General features: G+C 44.8%; 2 protein-coding genes across 2 annotated transcripts in view; both read left to right on the top strand.

The window, feature by feature from the left end:
* The window catches only part of LOC129852814 (galanin receptor type 1-like), a 40510-nt gene extending 21076 nt beyond the window's left edge, over positions 1-19434 (top strand). Inside the window, exon 3 of the mRNA XM_055918463.1 lies at positions 18251-19434. Coding sequence (XP_055774438.1) covers positions 18251-18571 — 321 coding nt within the window. The 3' untranslated portion in view covers positions 18572-19434. The remainder of the gene's footprint in view (positions 1-18250) is intronic.
* Positions 19435-21191: 1757 nt separating this feature from the next.
* Positions 21192-22258, top strand: LOC129852936 (keratin-associated protein 6-2-like). The gene is made up of 2 exons (XM_055918535.1): positions 21192-21293; positions 21944-22258. The coding sequence occupies exons 1-2, from the start codon at positions 21192-21194 to the stop codon at positions 22256-22258; spliced, it is 417 nt and encodes a 138-aa protein (XP_055774510.1).
* The last annotated feature ends 734 nt before the right edge of the window (positions 22259-22992 follow it).

Genomic DNA, 22992 nt, shown 5'->3' with positions numbered 1-22992 from the left:
CCTGATATGACACATGGTATAACGACAACACAACACACACCTCGTCTCTCCTCTACACGTGGTGTACCGACAACCGGAGACAGACAGTAACTATAGCAACACATGTACCTTCAACCTTGGGACTCTGTTGGTTGCGTCTCAAATGGCCCCTAATTCTCTAGAGTGCACTACTTTTCACCACAGCCCTGTGCAACAGTAGTGCACTATATAGGGAATAGGGTGTCAGTTGGGATGCAGACTTTATCTTCAATCTAGCTACCTCTCAATTGGTCAGTAGCGTATGTGGAGGAAGTCTATGAGAAGAGCTGCAGAGATAATTCAGGGTTGAACATCACAGACAGATTCCAGGAAAAGGGTGCAGAAATAAACCGTATTGCTTAAGGGACGGTGGAGGGTTGTCAAACTGATTTTACAGGACAGGGGAGGGTTGTCAAACTGATTTTACAGGACAGGGGAGGGTTGTCAAACTGATTTTACAGGACAGGGGAGGGTTGTCAAACTGATTTACAGGACAGGGGAGGGTTGTCAAACTGATTTACAGGACAGGGGAGGGTTGTCAAACTGATTTACAGGACAGGGGAGGGTTGTCAAACTAATTTTACAGGACAGGGGAGGGTTGTCAAACTGATTTTACAGGACAGGGGAGGGGAGGGTTGTCAAACTGATTTTACAGGACAGGGGAGGGTTATCAAACTGATTTACAGGACAGGGGAGGGGAGGGTTGTCAAACTGATTTTACAGGACAGGGGAGGGGAGGGTTATCAAACTGATTTTACAGGACAGGGGAGGGTTGTCAAACTGATTTTACAGGACAGGGGAGGGTTATCAAACTGATTTTACAGGACAGGGGAGGGTTGTCAAACTGATTTACAGGACAGGGGAGGGTTGTCAAACTGATTTTACAGGACAGGGGAGGGTTATCAAACTGATTTACAGGACAGGGGAGGGTTGTCAAACTGATTTACAGGACAGGGGAGGGTTGTCAAACTGATTTTACAGGACAGGGGAGGGTTATCAAACTGATTTACAGGACAGGGGAGGGTTGTCAAACTGATTTACAGGACAGGGGAGGGTTGTCAAACTGATTTTACAGGACAGGGGAGGGTTATCAAACTGATTTACAGGACAGGGGAGGGGAGGGTTGTCAAACTGATTATACAGGACAGGGGAGGGTTATCAAACTGATTTTACAGGACAGGGGAGGGTTGTCAAACTGATTTACAGGACAGGGGAGGGGAGGGTTATCAAACTGATTTTACAGGACAGGGGAGGGTTATCAAACTGATTTACAGGACGGTGGAGGGTTATCAAACTGATTTTACAGGACAGGGGAGGGGAGGGTTATCAAACTGATTTACAGGACAGGGGAGGGTTATCAAACTGATTTTACAGGACAGGGGAGGGGAGGGTTATCAAACTGATTTACAGGACAGGGGAGGGGAGGGTTGTCAAACTGATTTTACAGGACAGGGGAGGGTTGTCAAACTGATTTTACAGGACAGGGGAGGGTTGTCAAACTGATTTACAGGACAGGGGAGGGGAGGGTTATCAAACTGATTTACAGGACAGGGGAGGGGAGGGTTATCAAACTGATTTACAGGACAGGGGAGGGTTATCACACTGATTTACAGGACAGGGGAGGGTTATCAAACTGATTTACAGGACAGGGGAGGGTTATCACACTGATTTACAGGACAGCGGAGGGGAGGGTTATCAAACTGATTTACAGGACAGGGGAGGGTTATCACACTGATTTACAGGACAGGGGAGGGTTATCAAACTGATTTACAGGACAGGGGAGGGTTATCACACTGATTTACAGGACAGGGGAGGGTTATCACACTGATTTACAGGACAGGGGAGGATTATCAAACTGATTTTACAGGACAGGGGAGGGGAGGGTTATCAACCTGATTTACAGGACAGGGGAGGGTTATCACACTGATTTACAGGACAGGGGAGGGTTGTCAAACTGATTTACAGGACAGGGGAGGGGAGGGTTATCAAACTGATTTACAGGACAGGGGAGGGTTATCAAACTGATTTTACAGGACAGGGGAGGGGAGGGTTGTCAAACTGATTTTACAGGGGAGGGGAGGGTTATCAAACTGATTTTACAGGACAGGGGAGGGGAGGGTTATCAAACTGATTTTACAGGACAGGGGAGGGGAGGGTTATCAAACTGATTTTACAGGACAGGGGAGGGGAGGGTTATCAAACTGATTTTACAGGACAGGGGAGGGGAGGGTTATCACACTGATTTACAGGACAGGGGAGGGGAGGGTTATCACACTGATTTACAGGACAGGGGAGGGTTGTCAAACTGATTTATAGGACAGGGGAGGGGAGGGTTATCAAACTGATTTACAGGACAGGGGAGGGTTGTCAAACTGATTTACAGGACAGGGGAGGGCAGGGTTATCACACTGATTTACAGGACAGGGGAGGGTTGTCAAACTGATTTACAGGACAGGGGAGGGGAGGGTTATCAAACTGATTTACAGGACAGGGGAGGGGAGGGTTATCAAACTGATTTACAGGACAGGGGAGGGGAGGGTTGTCAACCTGATTTACAGGACAGGGGAGGGGAGGGTTGTCAACCTGATTTACAGGACAGGGGAGGGGAGGGTTATCAAACTGATTTTACAGGACAGGGGAGGGGAGGGTTGTCAAACTGATTTACAGGACAGGGGAGGGGAGGGTTGTCAACCTGATTTACAGGACAGGGGAGGGGAGGGTTATCAAACTGATTTTACAGGACAGGGGAGGGTTATCAAACTGATTTACAGGACAGGGGAGGGGAGGGTTGTCAAACTGATTTACAGGACAGGGGAGGGTTATCAAACTGATTTACAGGACAGGGGAGGGTTATCAAACTGATTTACAGGACAGGGGAGGGTTGTCAAACTGATTTACAGGACAGGGGAGGGGAGGGTTATCAAACTGATTTACAGGACAGGGGAGGGTTATCAAACTGATTTACAGGACAGTGGAGGGTTATCAAACTGATTTACAGGACAGGGGAGGGGAGGGTTATCAAACTGATTTACAGGACAGGGGAGGGTTATCAAACTGATTTACAGGACAGGGGAGGGGAGGGTTGTCAAACTGATTTACAGGACAGGGGAGGGGAGGGTTGTCAAACTGATTTACAGGACAGGGGAGGGGAGGGTTATCAAACTGATTTACAGGACAGGGGAGGGGAGGGTTATCAAACTGATTTACAGGACAGGGGAGGGGAGGGTTATCAAACTGATTTTACAGGACAGGGGAGGGGAGGGTTATCAAACTGATTTTACAGGACAGGGGAGGGGAGGGTTATCAAACTGATTTTACAGGACAGGGGAGGGGAGGGTTATCAAACTGATTTTACAGGACAGGGGAGGGGAGGGTTATCAAACTGATTTACAGGACAGGGGAGGGGAGGGTTATCAAACTGATTTTACAGGACAGGACAGGGGAGGGTTATCACACTGATTTACAGGACAGGGGAGGGGAGGGTTATCAAACTGATTTACAGGACAGGGGAGGGGAGGGTTATCACACTGATTTACAGGACAGGGGAGGGGAGGGGAGGGTTATCAAACTGATTTACAGGACAGGGGAGGGGAGGGTTGTCAAACTGATTTACAGGACAGTGGAGGGTTATCACACTGATTTACAGGACAGGGGAGGGGAGGGTTATCAAACTGATTTACAGGACAGGGGAGGGGAGGGTTATCAAACTGATTTACAGGACAGGGGAGGGGAGGGTTATCAAACTGATTTACAGGACATGGGAGGGGAGGGTTGTCAAACTGATTTACAGGACAGGGGAGGGGAGGATTATCAAACTGATTTACAGGACAGGGGAGGGTTGTCAAACTGATTTACAGGACAGGGGAGGGTTGTCAACCTGATTTACAGGACAGGGGAGGGGAAGGTTGTCAAACTGATTTACAGGGCAGGGGAGGGGAGGGTTATCAAACTGATTTACAGGGCAGGGGAGGGTTATCAAACTGATTTACAGGACAGCGGAGGGGAGGGTTATCAAACTGATTTACAGGACAGGGGAGGGTTGTCAAACTGATTTACAGGACAGGGGAGGGGAGGGTTATCAAACTGATTTACAGGACAGGGGAGGGTTGTCAAACTGATTTACAGGACAGGGGAGGGGAGGGTTATCAAACTGATTTACAGGACAGGGGAGGGGAGGGTTATCAAACTGATTTACAGGACAGGGGAGGGTTATCACACTGATTTACAGGACAGGGGGGGGAGGGTTATCAAACTGATTTACAGGACAGGGGAGGGTTGTCAACCTGATTTACAGGACAGGGGAGGGTTATCAAACTGATTTACAGGACAGGGGAGGGGAGGGTTATCAAACTGATTTACAGGACAGCGGAGGGGAGGGTTATCAAACTGATTTACAGGACAGGGGAGGGGAGGGTTATCAAACTGATTTACAGGACAGGGGAGGGTTGTCAAACTGATTTACAGGACAGGACAGGGGAGGGTTGTCAAACTGATTTACAGGACAGGGGAGGGGAGGGTTATCAAACTGATTTACAGGACAGCGGAGGGGAGGGTTATCAAACTGATTTACAGGACAGGGGAGGGGAGGGTTGTCAAACTGATTTACAGGACAGGACAGGGGAGGGTTGTCAAACTGATTTACAGGACAGGGGAGGGTTATCAAACTGATTTTACAGGACAGGGGAGGGTTGTCAAACTGATTTACAGGACAGGGGAGGGTTATCAAACTGATTTACAGGACAGGGGAGGGTTGTCAAACTGATTTACAGGACAGGGGAGGGTTGTCAAACTGATTTACAGGACAGGGGAGGGTTGTCAAACTGATTTTACAGGACAGGGGAGGGTTGTCAAACTGATTTACAGGACAGGGGAGGGGAGGGTTGTCAAACTGATTTACAGGACAGGGGAGGGGAGGGTTATCAAACTGATTTTACAGGACAGGGGAGGGTTATCAAACTGATTTACAGGACAGGGGAGGGTTGTCAAACTGATTTACAGGACAGGGGAGGGTTGTCAAACTGATTTACAGGACAGGGGAGGGGAGGGTTATCAAACTGATTTTACAGGACAGGGGAGGGTTATCAAACTGATTTACAGGACAGGGGAGGGGAGGGTTGTCAAACTGATTTACAGGACAGGGGAGGGTTGTCAAACTGATTTACAGGACAGGGGAGGGTTGTCAAACTGATTTACAGGACAGGGGAGGGTTGTCAAACTGATTTTACAGGACAGGGGAGGGTTATCAAACTGATTTACAGGACAGGGGAGGGTTATCAAACTGATTTACAGGACAGGGGAGGGGAGGGTTATCAAACTGATTTACAGGACAGGGGAGGGGAGGGTTATCACACTGATTTTACAGGACAGGGGAGGGTTGTCAAACTGATTTACAGGACAGGGGAGGGGAGGGTTGTCAAACTGATTTTACAGGACAGGGGAGGGGAGGGTTATCAAACTGATTTACAGGACAGGGGAGGGTTATCACACTGATTTACAGGACAGGGGAGGGTTATCAAACTGATTTTACAGGACAGGGGAGGGTTGTCAAACTGATTTACAGGACAGGGGAGGGGAGGGTTGTCAAACTGTTTTTACAGGACAGGGGAGGGGAGGGTTATCAAACTGATTTACAGGACAGGGGGGGGGTTATCACACTGATTTACAGGACAGGGGAGGGTTGTCAAAACTGATTTACAGGACAGGGGAGGGGAGGGTTATCAAACGGATTTACAGGACAGGGGAGGGGAGGGTTATCAAACTGATTTACAGGACAGGGGAGGGGAGGGTTATCAAACTGATTTTACAGGACAGGGGAAGGTTATCAAACTGATTTACAGGACAGGGGAGAGTTATCAAACTGATTTTACAGGACAGGGGAGGGTTATCAAACTGATTTTACAGGACAGGGGAGGGGAGGGTTATCAAACTGATTTTACAGGACAGGGGAGAGTTATCAAACTGATTTTACAGGACAGGGGAGAGTTATCAAACTGATTTACAGGACAGGGGAGGGTTATCAAACTGATTTACAGGACAGGGGAGGGGAGGGTTATCAAACTGATTTTACAGGACAGGGGAGGGTTATCAAACTGATTTTACAGGACAGGGGAGGGGAGGGTTGTCAAACTGATTTTACAGGACAGGGGAGGGTTATCAAACTGATTTTACAGGACAGGGGAGGGGAGGGTTATCAAACTGATTTTACAGGACAGGGGAGGGGAGGGTTATCAAACTGATTTTACAGGACAGGGGAGGGTTATCAAACTGATTTTACAGGACAGGGGAGGGTTATCAAACTGATTTTACAGGACAGGGGAGGGGAGGGTTATCAAACTGATTTACAGGACAGGGGAGGGGAGGGTTATCAAACTGATTTACAGGACAGGGGAGGGGAGGGTTATCACACTGATTTACAGGACAGGGGAGGGTTATCAAACTGATTTACAGGACAGGGGAGGGGAGGGTTATCAAACTGATTTTACAGGACAGGGGAGGGGAGGGTTATCAAACTGATTTTACAGGACAGGGGAGGGGAGGGTTATCAAACTGATTTACAGGACAGGGGAGGGGAGGGTTATCAAACTGATTTTACAGGACAAGGGAGGGTTATCAAACTGATTTTACAGGACAGGGGAGGGTTGTAAGATCAAATCCCTGAGCTGACAAGGTAAAACTCTGTCGTTCTGCCCCCTGAACAAGGCAGTTAAACCCACTGTTCCCCGGTAGGCCGTCATTGAAAATAAGAATGTGTACTTAACTGACTTGGCCAGTTAAATAAAATAAAGTTATTGATCGTGGATCTGAATGCATATGCATGTCCATAAAATGTCTCACAAGTAAATTAAAATCCTCCCTGTCCTGTTGTCCTAAAGGAAACTATATGTCTCACAAGTCCGGTAAATTAAAATCCTCCCTGTCCTGTTGTCCTAAAGGAAACTATATGTCTCACAAGTCCGGTAAATTAAAATCCTCCCTGTCCTGTTGTCCTAAAGGAAACTATATGTCTCACAAGTCCGGTAAATTAAAATCCTCCCTGTCCTGTTGTACTAAAGGAAACTATATGTCTCACAAGTCCGGTAAATTAAAATCCTCCCTGTCCTGTTGTCCTAAAGGAAACTATATGTCTCACAAGTCCGGTAAATTAAAATCCTCCCTGTCCTGTTGTCCTAAAGGAAACTATATGTCTCACAAGTCCGGTAAATTAAAATCCTCCCTGTCCTGTTGTCCTAAAGGAAACTATATGTCTCACAAGTAAATTAAAATCCTCCCTGTCCTGTTGTCCTAAAGGAAACTATATGTCTCACAAGTCCGGTAAATTAAAATCCTCCCTGTCCTGTTGTCCTAAAGGAAACTATATGTCTCACAAGTCCGGTAAATTAAAATCCTCCCTGTCCTGTTGTCCTAAAGGAAACTATATGTCTCACAAGTCCGGTAAATTAAAATCCTCCCTGTCGTGTTGTCCTAAAGGAAACTATATGTCTCACAAGTCCGGTAAATTAAAATCCTCCCTGTCGTGTTGTCCTAAAGGAAACTATATGTCTCACAAGTAAATTAAAATCCTCCCTGTCCTGTTGTACTAAAGGAAACTATATGTCTCACAAGTCCGGTAAATTAAAATCCTCCCTGTCCTGTTGTCCTAAAGGAAACTATATGTCTCACAAGTCCGGTAAATTAAAATCCTCCCTGTCCTGTTGTCCTAAAGGAAACTATATGTCTCACAAGTCCGGTAAATTAAAATCCTCCCTGTCCTGTTGTCCTAAAGGAAACTATATGTCTCACAAGTCCGGTAAATTAAAATCCTCCCTGTCGTGTTGTCCTAAAGGAAACTATATGTCTCACAAGTCCGGTAAATTAAAATCCTCCCTGTCGTGTTGTCCTAAAGGAAACTATATGTCTCACAAGTCCGGTAAATTAAAATCCTCCCTGTCCTGTTGTCCTAAAGGAAACTATATGTCTCACAAGTAAATTAAAATCCTCCCTGTCCTGTTGTCCTAAAGGAAACTATATGTCTCACAAGTCCGGTAAATTAAAATCCTCCCTGTCGTGTTGTCCTAAAGGAAACTATATGTCTCACAAGTCCGGTAAATTAAAATCCTCCCTGTCCTGTTGTCCTAAAGGAAACTATATGTCTCACAAGTAAATTAAAATCCTCCCTGTCCTGTTGTCCTAAAGGAAACTATATGTCTCACAAGTCCGGTAAATTAAAATCCTCCCTGTCGTGTTGTCCTAAAGGAAACTATATGTCTCACAAGTCCGGTAAATTAAAATCCTCCCTGTCCTGTTGTCCTAAAGGAAACTATATGTCTCACAAGTAAATTAAAATCCTCCCTGTCCTGTTGTCCTAAAGGAAACTATATGTCTCACAAGTCCGGTAAATTAAAATCCTCCCTGTCGTGTTGTCCTAAAGGAAACTATATGTCTCACAAGTCCGGTAAATTAAAATCCTCCCTGTCGTGTTGTCCTAAAGGAAACTATATGTCTCACAAGTCCGGTAAATTAAAATCCTCCCTGTCGTGTTGTCCTAAAGGAAACTATATGTCTCACAAGTCCGGTAAATTAAAATCCTCCCTGTCCTGTTGTCCTAAAGGAAACTATATGTCTCACAAGTCCGGTAAATTAAAATCCTCCCTGTCCTGTTGTCCTAAAGGAAACTATATGTCTCACAAGTCCGGTAAATTAAAATCCTCCCTGTCCTGTTGTCCTAAAGGAAACTATATGTCTCACAAGTCCGGTAAATTAAAATCCTCCCTGTCGTGTTGTCCTAAAGGAAACTATATGTCTCACAAGTCCGGTAAATTAAAATCCTCCCTGTCGTGTTGTCCTAAAGGAAACTATATGTCTCACAAGTCCGGTAAATTAAAATCCTCCCTGTCCTGTTGTCCTAAAGGAAACTATATGTCTCACAAGTAAATTAAAATCCTCCCTGTCCTGTTGTCCTAAAGGAAACTATATGTCTCACAAGTCCGGTAAATTAAAATCCTCCCTGTCGTGTTGTCCTAAAGGAAACTATATGTCTCACAAGTCCGGTAAATTAAAATCCTCCCTGTCCTGTTGTCCTAAAGGAAACTATATGTCTCACAAGTAAATTAAAATCCTCCCTGTCCTGTTGTCCTAAAGGAAACTATATGTCTCACAAGTCCGGTAAATTAAAATCCTCCCTGTCGTGTTGTCCTAAAGGAAACTATATGTCTCACAAGTCCGGTAAATTAAAATCCTCCCTGTCCTGTTGTCCTAAAGGAAACTATATGTCTCACAAGTAAATTAAAATCCTCCCTGTCCTGTTGTCCTAAAGGAAACTATATGTCTCACAAGTCCGGTAAATTAAAATCCTCCCTGTCGTGTTGTCCTAAAGGAAACTATATGTCTCACAAGTCCGGTAAATTAAAATCCTCCCTGTCGTGTTGTCCTAAAGGAAACTATATGTCTCACAAGTCCGGTAAATTAAAATCCTCCCTGTCGTGTTGTCCTAAAGGAAACTATATGTCTCACAAGTCCGGTAAATTAAAATCCTCCCTGTCCTGTTGTCCTAAAGGAAACTATATGTCTCACAAGTCCGGTAAATTAAAATCCTCCCTGTCCTGTTGTCCTAAAGGAAACTATATGTCTCACAAGTAAATTAAAATCCTCCCTGTCCTGTTGTCCTAAAGGAAACTATATGTCTCACAAGTCCGGTAAATTAAAATCCTCCCTGTCCTGTTGTCCTAAAGGAAACTAAATGTCTCACAAGTCCGGTAAATTAAAATCCTCCCTGTCGTGTTGTCCTAAAGGAAACTATATGTCTCACAAGTCCGGTAAATTAAAATCCTCCCTGTCCTGTTGTACTAAAGGAAACTATATGTCTCACAAGTCCGGTAAATTAAAATCCTCCCTGTCCTGTTGTCCTAAAGGAAACTATATGTCTCACAAGTAAATTAAAATCCTCCCTGTCCTGTTGTCCTAAAGGAAACTAAATGTCTCACAAGTCCGGTAAATTAAAATCCTCCCTGTCGTGTTGTCCTAAAGGAAACTATATGTCTCACAAGTCCGGTAAATTAAAATCCTCCCTGTCCTGTTGTACTAAAGGAAACTATATGTCTCACAAGTCCGGTAAATTAAAATCCTCCCTGTCCTGTTGTCCTAAAGGAAACTATATGTCTCACAAGTAAATTAAAATCCTCCCTGTCCTGTTGTACTAAAGGAAACTATATGTCTCACAAGTCCGGTAAATTAAAATCCTCCCTGTCCTGTTGTCCTAAAGGAAACTATATGTCTCACAAGTAAATTAAAATCCTCCCTGTCGTGTTGTACTAAAGGAAACTATATGTCTCACAAGTCCTGTAAATTAAAATCCTCCCTGTCCTGTTGTACTAAAGGAAACTATATGTCTCACAAGTCCGGTAAATTAAAATCCTCCCTGTCCTGTTGTCCTAAAGGAAACTATATGTCTCACAAGTAAATTAAAATCCTCCCTGTCCTGTTGTACTAAAGGAAACTATATGTCTCACAAGTCCGGTAAATTAAAATCCTCCCTGTCCTGTTGTCCTAAAGGAAACTATATGTCTCACAAGTAAATTAAAATCCTCCCTGTCGTGTTGTACTAAAGGAAACTATATGTCTCACAAGTCCGGTAAATTAAAATCCTCCCTGTCGTGTTGTCCTAAAGGAAACTATATGTCTCACAAGTCCGGTAAATTAAAATCCTCCCTGTCGTGTTGTCCTAAAGGAAACTATATGTCTCACAAGTCCGGTAAATTAAAATCCTCCCTGTCCTGTTGTACTAAAGGAAACTATATGTCTCACAAGTCCGGTAAATTAAAATCCTCCCTGTCGTGTTGTCCTAAAGGAAACTATATGTCTCACAAGTCCGGTAAATTAAAATCCTCCCTGTCCTGTTGTCCTAAAGGAAACTATATGTCTCACAAGTAAATTAAAATCCTCCCTGTCCTGTTGTCCTAAAGGAAACTATATGTCTCACAAGTAAATTAAAATCCTCCCTGTCCTGTTGTCCTAAAGGAAACTATATGTCTCACAAGTCCGGTAAATTAAAATCCTCCCTGTCCTGTTGTCCTAAAGGAAACTATATGTCTCACAAGTCCGGTAAATTAAAATCCTCCCTGTCCTGTTGTACTAAAGGAAACTATATGTCTCACAAGTCCGGTAAATTAAAATCCTCCCTGTCCTGTTGTCCTAAAGGAAACTATATGTCTCACAAGTAAATTAAAATCCTCCCTGTCCTGTTGTACTAAAGGAAACTATATGTCTCACAAGTCCGGTAAATTAAAATCCTCCCTGTCCTGTTGTCCTAAAGGAAACTATATGTCTCACAAGTAAATTAAAATCCTCCCTGTCGTGTTGTACTAAAGGAAACTATATGTCTCACAAGTCCGGTAAATTAAAATCCTCCCTGTCCTGTTGTACTAAAGGAAACTATATGTCTCACAAGTCCGGTAAATTAAAATCCTCCCTGTCCTGTTGTCCTAAAGGAAACTATATGTCTCACAAGTAAATTAAAATCCTCCCTGTCCTGTTGTACTAAAGGAAACTATATGTCTCACAAGTCCGGTAAATTAAAATCCTCCCTGTCCTGTTGTCCTAAAGGAAACTATATGTCTCACAAGTAAATTAAAATCCTCCCTGTCGTGTTGTACTAAAGGAAACTATATGTCTCACAAGTCCGGTAAATTAAAATCCTCCCTGTCGTGTTGTCCTAAAGGAAACTATATGTCTCACAAGTCCGGTAAATTAAAATCCTCCCTGTCGTGTTGTCCTAAAGGAAACTATATGTCTCACAAGTCCGGTAAATTAAAATCCTCCCTGTCCTGTTGTACTAAAGGAAACTATATGTCTCACAAGTCCGGTAAATTAAAATCCTCCCTGTCGTGTTGTCCTAAAGGAAACTATATGTCTCACAAGTCCGGTAAATTAAAATCCTCCCTGTCCTGTTGTCCTAAAGGAAACTATATGTCTCACAAGTAAATTAAAATCCTCCCTGTCCTGTTGTCCTAAAGGAAACTATATGTCTCACAAGTAAATTAAAATCCTCCCTGTCCTGTTGTCCTAAAGGAAACTATATGTCTCACAAGTCCGGTAAATTAAAATCCTCCCTGTCCTGTTGTCCTAAAGGAAACTATATGTCTCACAAGTCCGGTAAATTAAAATCCTCCCTGTCGTGTTGTCATAAAGGAAACTATATGTCTCACAAGTCCGGTAAATTAAAATCCTCCCTGTCCTGTTGTCCTAAAGGAAACTATATGTCTCACAAGTCCGGTAAATTAAAATCCTCCCTGTCGTGTTGTCCTAAAGGAAACTATATGTCTCACAAGTCCGGTAAATTAAAATCCTCCCTGTCGTGTTGTCCTAAAGGAAACTATATGTCTCACAAGTCCGGTAAATTAAAATCCTCCCTGTCGTGTTGTCCTAAAGGAAACTATATGTCTCACAAGTCCGGTAAATTAAAATCCTCCCTGTCCTGTTGTCCTAAAGGAAACTATATGTCTCACAAGTCCGGTAAATTAAAATCCTCCCTGTCGTGTTGTCCTAAAGGAAACTATATGTCTCACAAGTCCGGTAAATTAAAATCCTCCCTGTCGTGTTGTCCTAAAGGAAACTATATGTCTCACAAGTCCGGTAAATTAAAATCCTCCCTGTCGTGTTGTACTAAAGGAAACTATATGTCTCACAAGTCCGGTAAATTAAAATCCTCCCTGTCCTGTTGTACTAAAGGAAACTATATGTCTCACAAGTCCGGTAAATTAAAATCCTCCCTGTCCTGTTGTCCTAAAGGAAACTATATGTCTCACAAGTAAATTAAAATCCTCCCTGTCCTGTTGTACTAAAGGAAACTATATGTCTCACAAGTCCGGTAAATTAAAATCCTCCCTGTCCTGTTGTCCTAAAGGAAACTATATGTCTCACAAGTAAATTAAAATCCTCCCTGTCGTGTTGTACTAAAGGAAACTATATGTCTCACAAGTCCGGTAAATTAAAATCCTCCCTGTCGTGTTGTCCTAAAGGAAACTATATGTCTCACAAGTCCGGTAAATTAAAATCCTCCCTGTCGTGTTGTCCTAAAGGAAACTATATGTCTCACAAGTCCGGTAAATTAAAATCCTCCCTGTCCTGTTGTACTAAAGGAAACTATATGTCTCACAAGTCCGGTAAATTAAAATCCTCCCTGTCGTGTTGTCCTAAAGGAAACTATATGTCTCACAAGTCCGGTAAATTAAAATCCTCCCTGTCCTGTTGTCCTAAAGGAAACTATATGTCTCACAAGTAAATTAAAATCCTCCCTGTCCTGTTGTCCTAAAGGAAACTATATGTCTCACAAGTAAATTAAAATCCTCCCTGTCCTGTTGTCCTAAAGGAAACTATATGTCTCACAAGTCCGGTAAATTAAAATCCTCCCTGTCCTGTTGTCCTAAAGGAAACTATATGTCTCACAAGTCCGGTAAATTAAAATCCTCCCTGTCGTGTTGTCATAAAGGAAACTATATGTCTCACAAGTCCGGTAAATTAAAATCCTCCCTGTCCTGTTGTCCTAAAGGAAACTATATGTCTCACAAGTCCGGTAAATTAAAATCCTCCCTGTCGTGTTGTCCTAAAGGAAACTATATGTCTCACAAGTCCGGTAAATTAAAATCCTCCCTGTCGTGTTGTCCTAAAGGAAACTATATGTCTCACAAGTCCGGTAAATTAAAATCCTCCCTGTCGTGTTGTCCTAAAGGAAACTATATGTCTCACAAGTCCGGTAAATTAAAATCCTCCCTGTCCTGTTGTCCTAAAGGAAACTATATGTCTCACAAGTCCGGTAAATTAAAATCCTCCCTGTCCTGTTGTCCTAAAGGAAACTATATGTCTCACAAGTCCGGTAAATTAAAATCCTCCCTGTCGTGTTGTCCTAAAGGAAACTATATGTCTCACAAGTCCGGTAAATTAAAATCCTCCCTGTCCTGTTGTACTAAAGGAAACTCTGGTCGCCAATTGGATGGAAACCTAGAAGCTTCAGACACACTAAAGACTCTGACAAGTGTGCTAGTCCAGTGTCACTTTGATTATGCTGCACATTAAGGTTCACCAGCAACCCCAAACATCTAAACATCAGAGAGAGAGAGAGAGAGAGAGAGAGAGAGCGAGAGAGAGAGAGAGAGAGAGAGAGAGAGAGAGAGAGAGAGAGAGAGAGAGAGAGACACAGAGAGAGAGAGAGAGAGAGAGAGAGAGAGACAGAGAGAGAGAGAGAGAGAGAGAGAGAGAGAGAGAGAGAGATTATCAGAATTGTACCTTAAAACCTGTTTGGGATTGGGGGCGGCATTTTCACTTTTGGATGAATAGCATGCCCGGAGTGAACTGCCTCCTGCTCTGTCCCAGATGCTAATATATGTATAGTATTATTCGTATTGGATAGAAAACACTCTGAAGTTTCTAAAACTGTTTGAATCATGTCTGTGAGTATAACAGAACTCATATGGCAGGCAAAAACCTGAGAAAAAATCCAAACAGGATCCTTTATAAACATAGGGTCGCTACAGTTATTGTTATTTGTGGTCGTAATCATTATTTTGAGTTCATTCTATGACGGGTGTTCAATAGATTTTACAGTAGAAGGGACGGGGGGGGGCGATATGGATGTGGAAATATATTTGAGGAGGGGGGGGGTCATGTGGAAATATATTTTACTTTGAGGAGGGGGAGGTCATGTGGAAAAATATTTTACTTTGAGGAGGGGGGTGCATTTATTTTTATGACACCTTGAGTTGGACCAGCCCCAGTAAATGTCCTTCTGTCCCTTACAAATAGTATTTAAATCATATTGCTTTCTTACAGACAGACAGACGGACAGACAGACAGACAGACAGACAGACAGACAGACAGACAGACAGACAGACAGACAGACAGACAGACAGACAGACAGACAGACAGACAGACAGACAGACAGAAAGACAGAGAGACAGAGAGAGACAGAGAGAGACAGAGAATGCTTCTCCTGTCTTTGTGTGGAATCATCAGAAGATTGTGTTTTCAAAAGCATCGCCCCTGAAATAGAATCTCATATAAACGTTATCATCAAAATATGATTGCCTGTTTCGGATCATCGTTCAGTATTCTTCCTGAATCGTTCAGTCCCTGTCAAGTGGGTCTTTGTGTGACACCGCAGACTGATCACGTTAATCAATGCCTTCAATTACTCAGTCTGCCGTCTGATAGGACTCCAATTCAGACAGCAAACGACGTGTGGCGTCTCTTACAATGTGTAGAGGGGTTGACGTGTGGTGTCTCTAATGATGTGTAGAGGGTTGACGTGTGGTGTCTCTAATGATGTGTAGAGGGTTGACGTGTGGTGTCTCTAATGATGTGTAGAGGGTTGACGTGTGGTGTCTCTAATGATGTGTAGAGGGTTGACGTGTGGTGTCTCTAATGATGTGTAGAGGGTTGACGTGTGGTGTCTCTAATGATGTGTAGAGGGTTGACGTGTGGTGTCTCTAATGATGTGTAGAGGGTTGTAGTTCTTTGTGTCAGCAGTGTTGTAGTGGTTTGTGTCAGCAGTGTTGTAGTTCTTTGTGTCAGCAGTGTTGTAGTTCTTTATGTCAGCAGTGTTGTAGTTCTTTGTGTCAGCAGTGTTGTAGTTCTTTGTGTCAGCAGTGTTGTAGTTCTTTGTGTCAGCAGTGTTGTAGTTCTTTGTGTCAGCAGTGTTGTAGTTCTTTGTGTCAGCAGTGTTGTAGTTCTTTTTGTCAGCGGTGTTGTAGTTCTTAGTGTCAGCAGTGTTGTAGTTCTTAGTGTCAGCAGTGTTGTAGTTCTTCGTGTCAACAGTGTTGTAGTTCTTTGTGTCAGCAGTGTTGTAGTTCTTTGTGTCAGCAGTGTTGTAGTTCTTTTTGTCAGCGGTGTTGTAGTTCTTAGTGTCAGCAGTGTTGTAGTTCTTAGTGTCAGCAGTGTTGTAGTTCTTCGTGTCAACAGTGTTGTAGTTCTTTGTGTCAGCAGTGTTGTAGTTCTTTGTGTCAGCAGTGTTGTAATTCTTCGTGTCAACAGTGTTGTAGTTCTTTGTGTCAGCAGTATTGTAGTGATTTGAGCTGCTTAGTGCCAGAGGAAGATCCCCAGTGTCACGTTCTGACCATAGTTCTTTTGTGTTTTCGTTGTTTTAGTGTTGGTCAGGACGTGAGCTGGATGGGCATTCTATGTTGTGTGTCTAGTTTTCCCGTTTCTATGTTTGGCCTGATATGGTTCTCAATCAGAGGCAGGTGTTAGTTATTGTCCCTGATTGGGATCCATATTTAGGTAGCCTGTTTTGTGTTGGGTTTTGTGGGTGGTTGTTTTCTGTCTCTGTGTCTATGCACCAGATAGGACTGTTTCGGTTTTTCACATTTGTTGTTTTTGTATTTTGTAGTGTTCTCGTTTTTTGTCGTTATTAAACATGATGAACACTAACCACGCTGCGCTTTGGTCCTTCTTCAGACGAAGAGGAGGAAATCTGCCGTCACAACCAGTCAATTAGCCCGGCAGTAGCAGCGTTGCCCAGGACTAGCAGTAATTGCAGTGTTAGCTGTGTTATGTTTGCTACAGAGTGAACCTGTGATGTAGACTGAACCCATCTGTAATCCCGTCGCTGCTCTAACGTGTGTCTACGGAGGGAATGGGCGCTGGACGAGTGCGAGAGCAGAATCTAACATTGTTGCTGGTACTACCAGTTACCCTGACTACAGTGAGTACTGTAGAGTCCAATTATTGTCGTGACCTTAACTTAGCACCTAGCAACCTTACAAAGGGGTTTGGACCTCTTGGCGTAATGGTTGAGGTGTTGGCTGGACAGTCGCTGGACCTGGGTTCCGGTCAAGGCTACCCCTGGAATACGTTACAATATGCAAAGCACCAGTTCCAATACACTCCTAGAGAAAAAGGTGCTATCTAGAACCCAAAAGGGTTCTTTGGCTGTCCCCCATAGGAGAACCCTGTTTGGTTCTATGTAGAACCCTTTTGGTGTCCAGGTAGAACCCTTTTATGTTCTATGTAGAACCCTTTTAGGTTCTATGTAGAACCCTTATAGGTTCTATGTAGATCCCTTTTTGGTTCTATGTAGATCCCTTTTTGGTTCTATGTAGAACCCTTTCCACAGAGGGTTCTACTTGGACGCCAAAAACCCATTTGGAACCGTTTTTTTCTAAGAGTGTATTGTTCATATCAGATGTGTGGGATTATGACTTGGTTGAAAGCCTCTGGCCCCTAGGCATTACTTATACACTGTTAATATTGAAGTGAATTTGAGTGGCTCACTAGAAATTAAACAAATACATCTCACCAGCAAACTTCCCTGGCTGAGACACCAAGCCATTGAAGCAGATACATCCTTTACAGATACAGAGCGCCCGTAACTTCAAAAATGATGAGGACACCAAGCCATTGAAGCAGATGTGTCCTTTACAGATACAGAGAGCTCATACCTTCTCAAATGATGAGGACACCAAGCCATTGAAGCAGATGTGTCCTTTACAGATACAGAGCGCCCATACCTTCTCAAATGATGAGGACACCAAGCCATTGAAGCAGATGTGTCCTTTACAGATAGAGAGCGCCCGTACCTTCTCAAATGATGAGTTTGCGGAGGTTGTCAGGCAGCTTTCCTATTGGTTGATGAGGAACATTTTTGCCAGTTCTCTCCTGATCAGACTCTCTCCAATATCACTTACTGTGTGTCCCCCCGGTGATGCAGGACTCTGTAATCAGTCTCGGCTTGTAGTTAACCCTCGTCGTATTACTTCTAACGTCGGCCTCGGGATAACAGTCTTCATCGGAGAACATTAAACATTCCCGGGGGGGGGGGGGGGGGGGGTGACATCATGTAGTGTCTCATACAGTATCACGACTTATAGAGGTAGATCATGTATCAACAGTAACACCACGGTAGATATAAGACTATTCCCTCATACATCAGAGACTGTAAAGACATGTTGTTACTGGTCATCAGAGACTGTAAAGACATGTTGTTAATGGTCATTTTGTCTCTCTCTCTCTTCCCTTTCTCCCCTCTCCCCCCTCCTCCCCCTCTCCCCCCTCCTCCCCCCTCCCCCCTCCCCTCTCCCCCCTCCTCCCTGTGCCCCCCCCTCCCCCCTCCCTCTCTCCTCCCCCTCCCTCTCTCCCCCTCCCTCTCTCCCCCCCTCCTCCTCTCCCCCCTCCCCCCTCCCCCTCTTCTCCCCTCCTCCCCCCTACCCCCATCCTCCTCCTCCCCCTCCCCCTCTCCCCTCCCCCCTCCTCCAACCTCCTCCTCCAGACAGCCCAGACGGTCCTCCTGGTGGTCGCAGCCTTCCTGACCTGTTGGATGCCTCATCACATCGTCGCCATGTGGGTGGAGTTTGGAGTGTTCCCGCTCAACGACGCCTCCTTCGCGTTGCGGATCATCTCCCACTGCCTGGCGTACGGGAACTCCTGCATCAACCCCATCCTGTACGCCTTCCTGTCAGAGAACTTCCGGAAGGCCTGTCGCCAGGTGTTCACCTGCCGGTTCCTCTACCCTCCACCCCCACAGGAGAAGGTGGTGCGCATCCGTATGGAGAACTTCTCAACTACACACTCTAATACCACTAATATCTGACACCACACACTCTAATACCACTAATATCTGACACCACACATTCTATTACCACTAATATCTGACACCACACACTCTATTACCACTAATATCTGACACCACACATTCTAATACCACTAATATCTGACACCACACACTCTATTACCACTAATATCTGACACCACACACTCTATTACCACTCATATCTGACACCACACACCCTATTACCACTAATATCTGACACCACACTCTCTATTACCACTAATATCTGACACCACACACTCTATTACCACTAATATCTGACACCACACTCTCTATTACCACTAATATCTGACACCACACATTCTATTACCACTAAAATCTGACACCACACACTCTATTACCACTAATATCTGACACCACACACTCTATTACCACTAATATCTGACACCACACATTCTATTACCACTCATATCTGACACCACACACTCTATTACCACTCATATCTGACACCACACACTCTATTACCACTCATATCTGACACCACACACTCTATTACCACTAACATCTGACACCACATATTCTATTACCACTAATATCTGACACCACACACTCTATTACCACTCATATCTGACACCACACACTCTATTACCACTAACATCTGACACCACATATTCTATTACCACTAATATCTGACACCACACACTCTATTACCACTCATATCTGACACCACACACTCTATTACCACTAATATCTGACACCACACACTCTATTACCACTCATATCTGACACCACACTCTCTATTACCACTAATATCTGACACCACACACTCTATTACCACTAATATCTGACACCACACACTCTATTACCACTAATATCTGACACCACATATTCTATTACCACTCTTATCTGACACTACACACTCTATTACCACTAATATCTGACACCACACACTCTATTACCACTAACATCTGACACCACACATTCTATTACCACTCATATCTGACACCACACACTCTATTACCACTAATAGCTGACACCACACATTCTGTTACCACTCATATCTGACACCACACACCCTATTACCACTAATATCTGACACCACACACTCTATTACCACTACTATCTGACACCACACATTCTATTACCACTCATATCTGACACTACACACTCTATTACCACTCATATCTGACACCACACACTCTATTACCACTCTTATCTGACACCACACTCTCTATTACCACTAATATCTGACACCACACTCTCTATTACCACTCATATCTGACACCACACACTCTATTACCACTAAAATCTGACACCACACACTCTATTACCACTAATATCTGACACCACACATTCTATTACCACTCATATCTGACACTACACACTCTATTACCACTCATATCTGACACCACACACTCTATTACCACTAATATCTGACACCACACACACTTACGCACAAACACACACATACTTACGCACAAACACACACATACTTACACACGCACACACACACACACACACACACACACACACACACACACACACACACACACACACACACACACACACACACACACACACACACACACACACACACACACACACACACACACACACACACAGTCCACCACCAATATCTGAGCTGAGGGAAGGGGAGGACAGGACGTGGACTGGGATTGGAACTAACCAGCTCATTTGGATTTTAAACACATTAATCTCTTCATGAAGCAGCCAAAATGAATCTCTTCATGAAGCAGACAAAATGAATCTCTTCATGAAGCAGACAAGGACAAGACTGGGACAATACTGGGACAATACTGGGACAAGACTGGGACTGGGTCTGGGACAAGACTGGGACTGGGACAAAACTGGGACAAGACTGGGACTGGGACAAGACTGGGACAAGACTGGGACTGGGACAAGACTGGGACTGGGACAAGACTGGGACAAGACTGGGACAAGACTGGAACTGGGACAAGACTGGAACTGGGACAAGACTGGGGCTGGGACAAGACTGGGACTGGGACAAGACTGGGACTGGGACAAGACTGGGACTGGGACAAGACTGGGACTGGGACTGGGACTGGGACAAGACTGGGACTGGGACAAGACTGGGACTGGAACAAGACTGGGACTGGGACAAGACTGGGGCTGGAACAAGACTGGGACAAGACTGGGACAAGACTGGGACAAGACTGGGACAAGACTGGGACAAGACTGGGACTGGGACAAGACTGGAACTCTGACAAGACTGCGACTGGGACAAGGCCGGGACAGGGACAAGACTGGAACTGGGGGTGTGACTGGGACTGGGGACTGGGGATGGTACTGGGGATGGGACTGGGGACTGGGGATGGGACTGGGACTGGGGCCTGGGGATGGTACTGGGGATGGGACTGGGGCCTGGGGATGGGACTGGGGACTGGGGATAGTACTGGGACTGGGGCCTGGGGATGGTACTGGGGATGGGACTGGGGCCTGGGGATGGGACTGGGGATGGGACTGGGGCCTGGGGATGGGACTGGGGATGGTACTGGGACTGGGGATGGGACTGGGGATGGTACTGGGGATGGGACTGGGGCCTGGGGATGGTACTGGGGATGGGACTGGGGCCTGGGGATGGTACTGGGGATGGGACTGGGGATGGGACTGGGGCCTGGGGATGGTACTGGGGATGGGACTGGGGCCTGGGGATGGTACTGGGGATGGGACTGGGGATGGGACTGGGACTGGGGCCTGGGGATGGGACTGGGGCCTGGGGATGGTACTGGGGATGGGACTGGGGATGGTACTGGGGATGGGACTGGGGCCTGGGGATGGGACTGGGGATGGTACTGGGGATGGGACTGGGGCCTGGGGATGGTACTGGGGATGGGACTGGGGATGGGACTGGGGATGGTACTGGGGCCTGGGGATGGTACTGGGGATGGGACTGGGACTGGGGCCTGGGGATGGGACTGGGGATGGGACTGGGGATGGAACCCAGCAGATTGCGACCCCCAACAGATAAAACAGCCAAACTGCAAGTCTACACTCTTCAAATGCTGGATTTGTTTCATTTTGGTTTGGTGACGAGGCTTTTAAACACACAGACCTGAAACAGCCAATGCAGACACACTCTTCAACCGAGGCCTGTGATTGGTGATAGTGTTAATGAGGGTGATGTCGGAGAACTGAGACATGGCACTGACTTAGATGGGGAGATTGACTAATTTATTGGATTCAGATTGGATTAGGCCTCACGATCAATTGATACTGATCAACTGTGAGAGCAGATGATCTTGATTAAAAAAAAAATGAATTACAGCCAGTGTTTCAGCAAGGCGCTTAAAATATTCCAAACACACAAGACCTGGCAACCGCAGACAAACTCTTCAGCTTCAGAAACCTCTGATTGATGGAACTGTCCGTCAGGCTTACCTGGCTGCTTACCTGGCTGCTTACCTGGCTGCTTACCTGGATGCTTACCTGGCGGCTTACCTGGCTGCTTACCTGGCTGCTTACCTGGCTGCCTACCTGGCTGCCTACCTGGCTGCTTACCTGGCTGCTTACCTGGCTGCTTACCTGGCTGCTTACCTGGCTGCTTACCTGGCTGCCTACCTGGCTGCTTACCTGGCTGCCTACCTGGCTGCCTACCTGGCTGCTTACCTGGCTGCCTACCTGGCTGCCTACCTGGCTGCTTACCTGGCTGCTTACCTGGCTGCTTACCTGGCTGCCACTGACTTATGACTGATGACCTTTTTGATTGAATAAATGTGGAAGGAGGTGAGCCTGAAACATTAACGGAACTAACACCAGTATTCCTGCAAGGCTTTTTTTTTATTTAAAATGATCTATTTTTTAGGTTAGAGATAACAGAACAAAACATTTATAATAACTGTAGCTAGTGGGGGAAAGTGGAGGAGGCGTTGAAAGGATCTACTTGACTTGTCCCTTTTGTTGAAAACTGAACTCTGAACTGATCTCTCTGAAAAGTACAAATGAATTTAATTTTAAACTTGTCAACTCTCCAGTGATTACTACTTTATAGAAGTCCCAAATGGCACCCTATTCACTATGTAGTGCACTACTTTGATATAAGTCTTGTCAAAAGTAGTGCACTATATAGGGAAGAGTGTGCCGTTTTGAACACAACTCACATTTGCATGAAATATTATACATTTAAGACTCTGTGGAATAGTTTTATCGTCAGTAGAGATGTTAAATGTTTGTAATATTTTACCCCTGTGTAATTAATGTACTGTGTATGAGTACTTTTCTACATTCTCAGCATGTCTTATATACATCAGCTATGGTCACCACTGGTTCTGTAATGGTAAAACAAAATGGAGGACAACATGTCTTATATTCATCAGGTATGGTCACCACTGGTTCTGTAATGGTAAAACAAAATGGAGGACACATGTCTTATATTCATCAGCTATGGTCACCACTGGTTCTGTAATGGTAAAACAAAATGGAGG

The sequence above is a fragment of the Salvelinus fontinalis genome, chromosome 4 (genome assembly GCF_029448725.1).
Source record: "Salvelinus fontinalis isolate EN_2023a chromosome 4, ASM2944872v1, whole genome shotgun sequence".
NCBI classification, from domain to species: domain Eukaryota; kingdom Metazoa; phylum Chordata; class Actinopteri; order Salmoniformes; family Salmonidae; genus Salvelinus; species Salvelinus fontinalis.
This window is presented reverse-complemented; position numbering and strand designations above follow the sequence as displayed.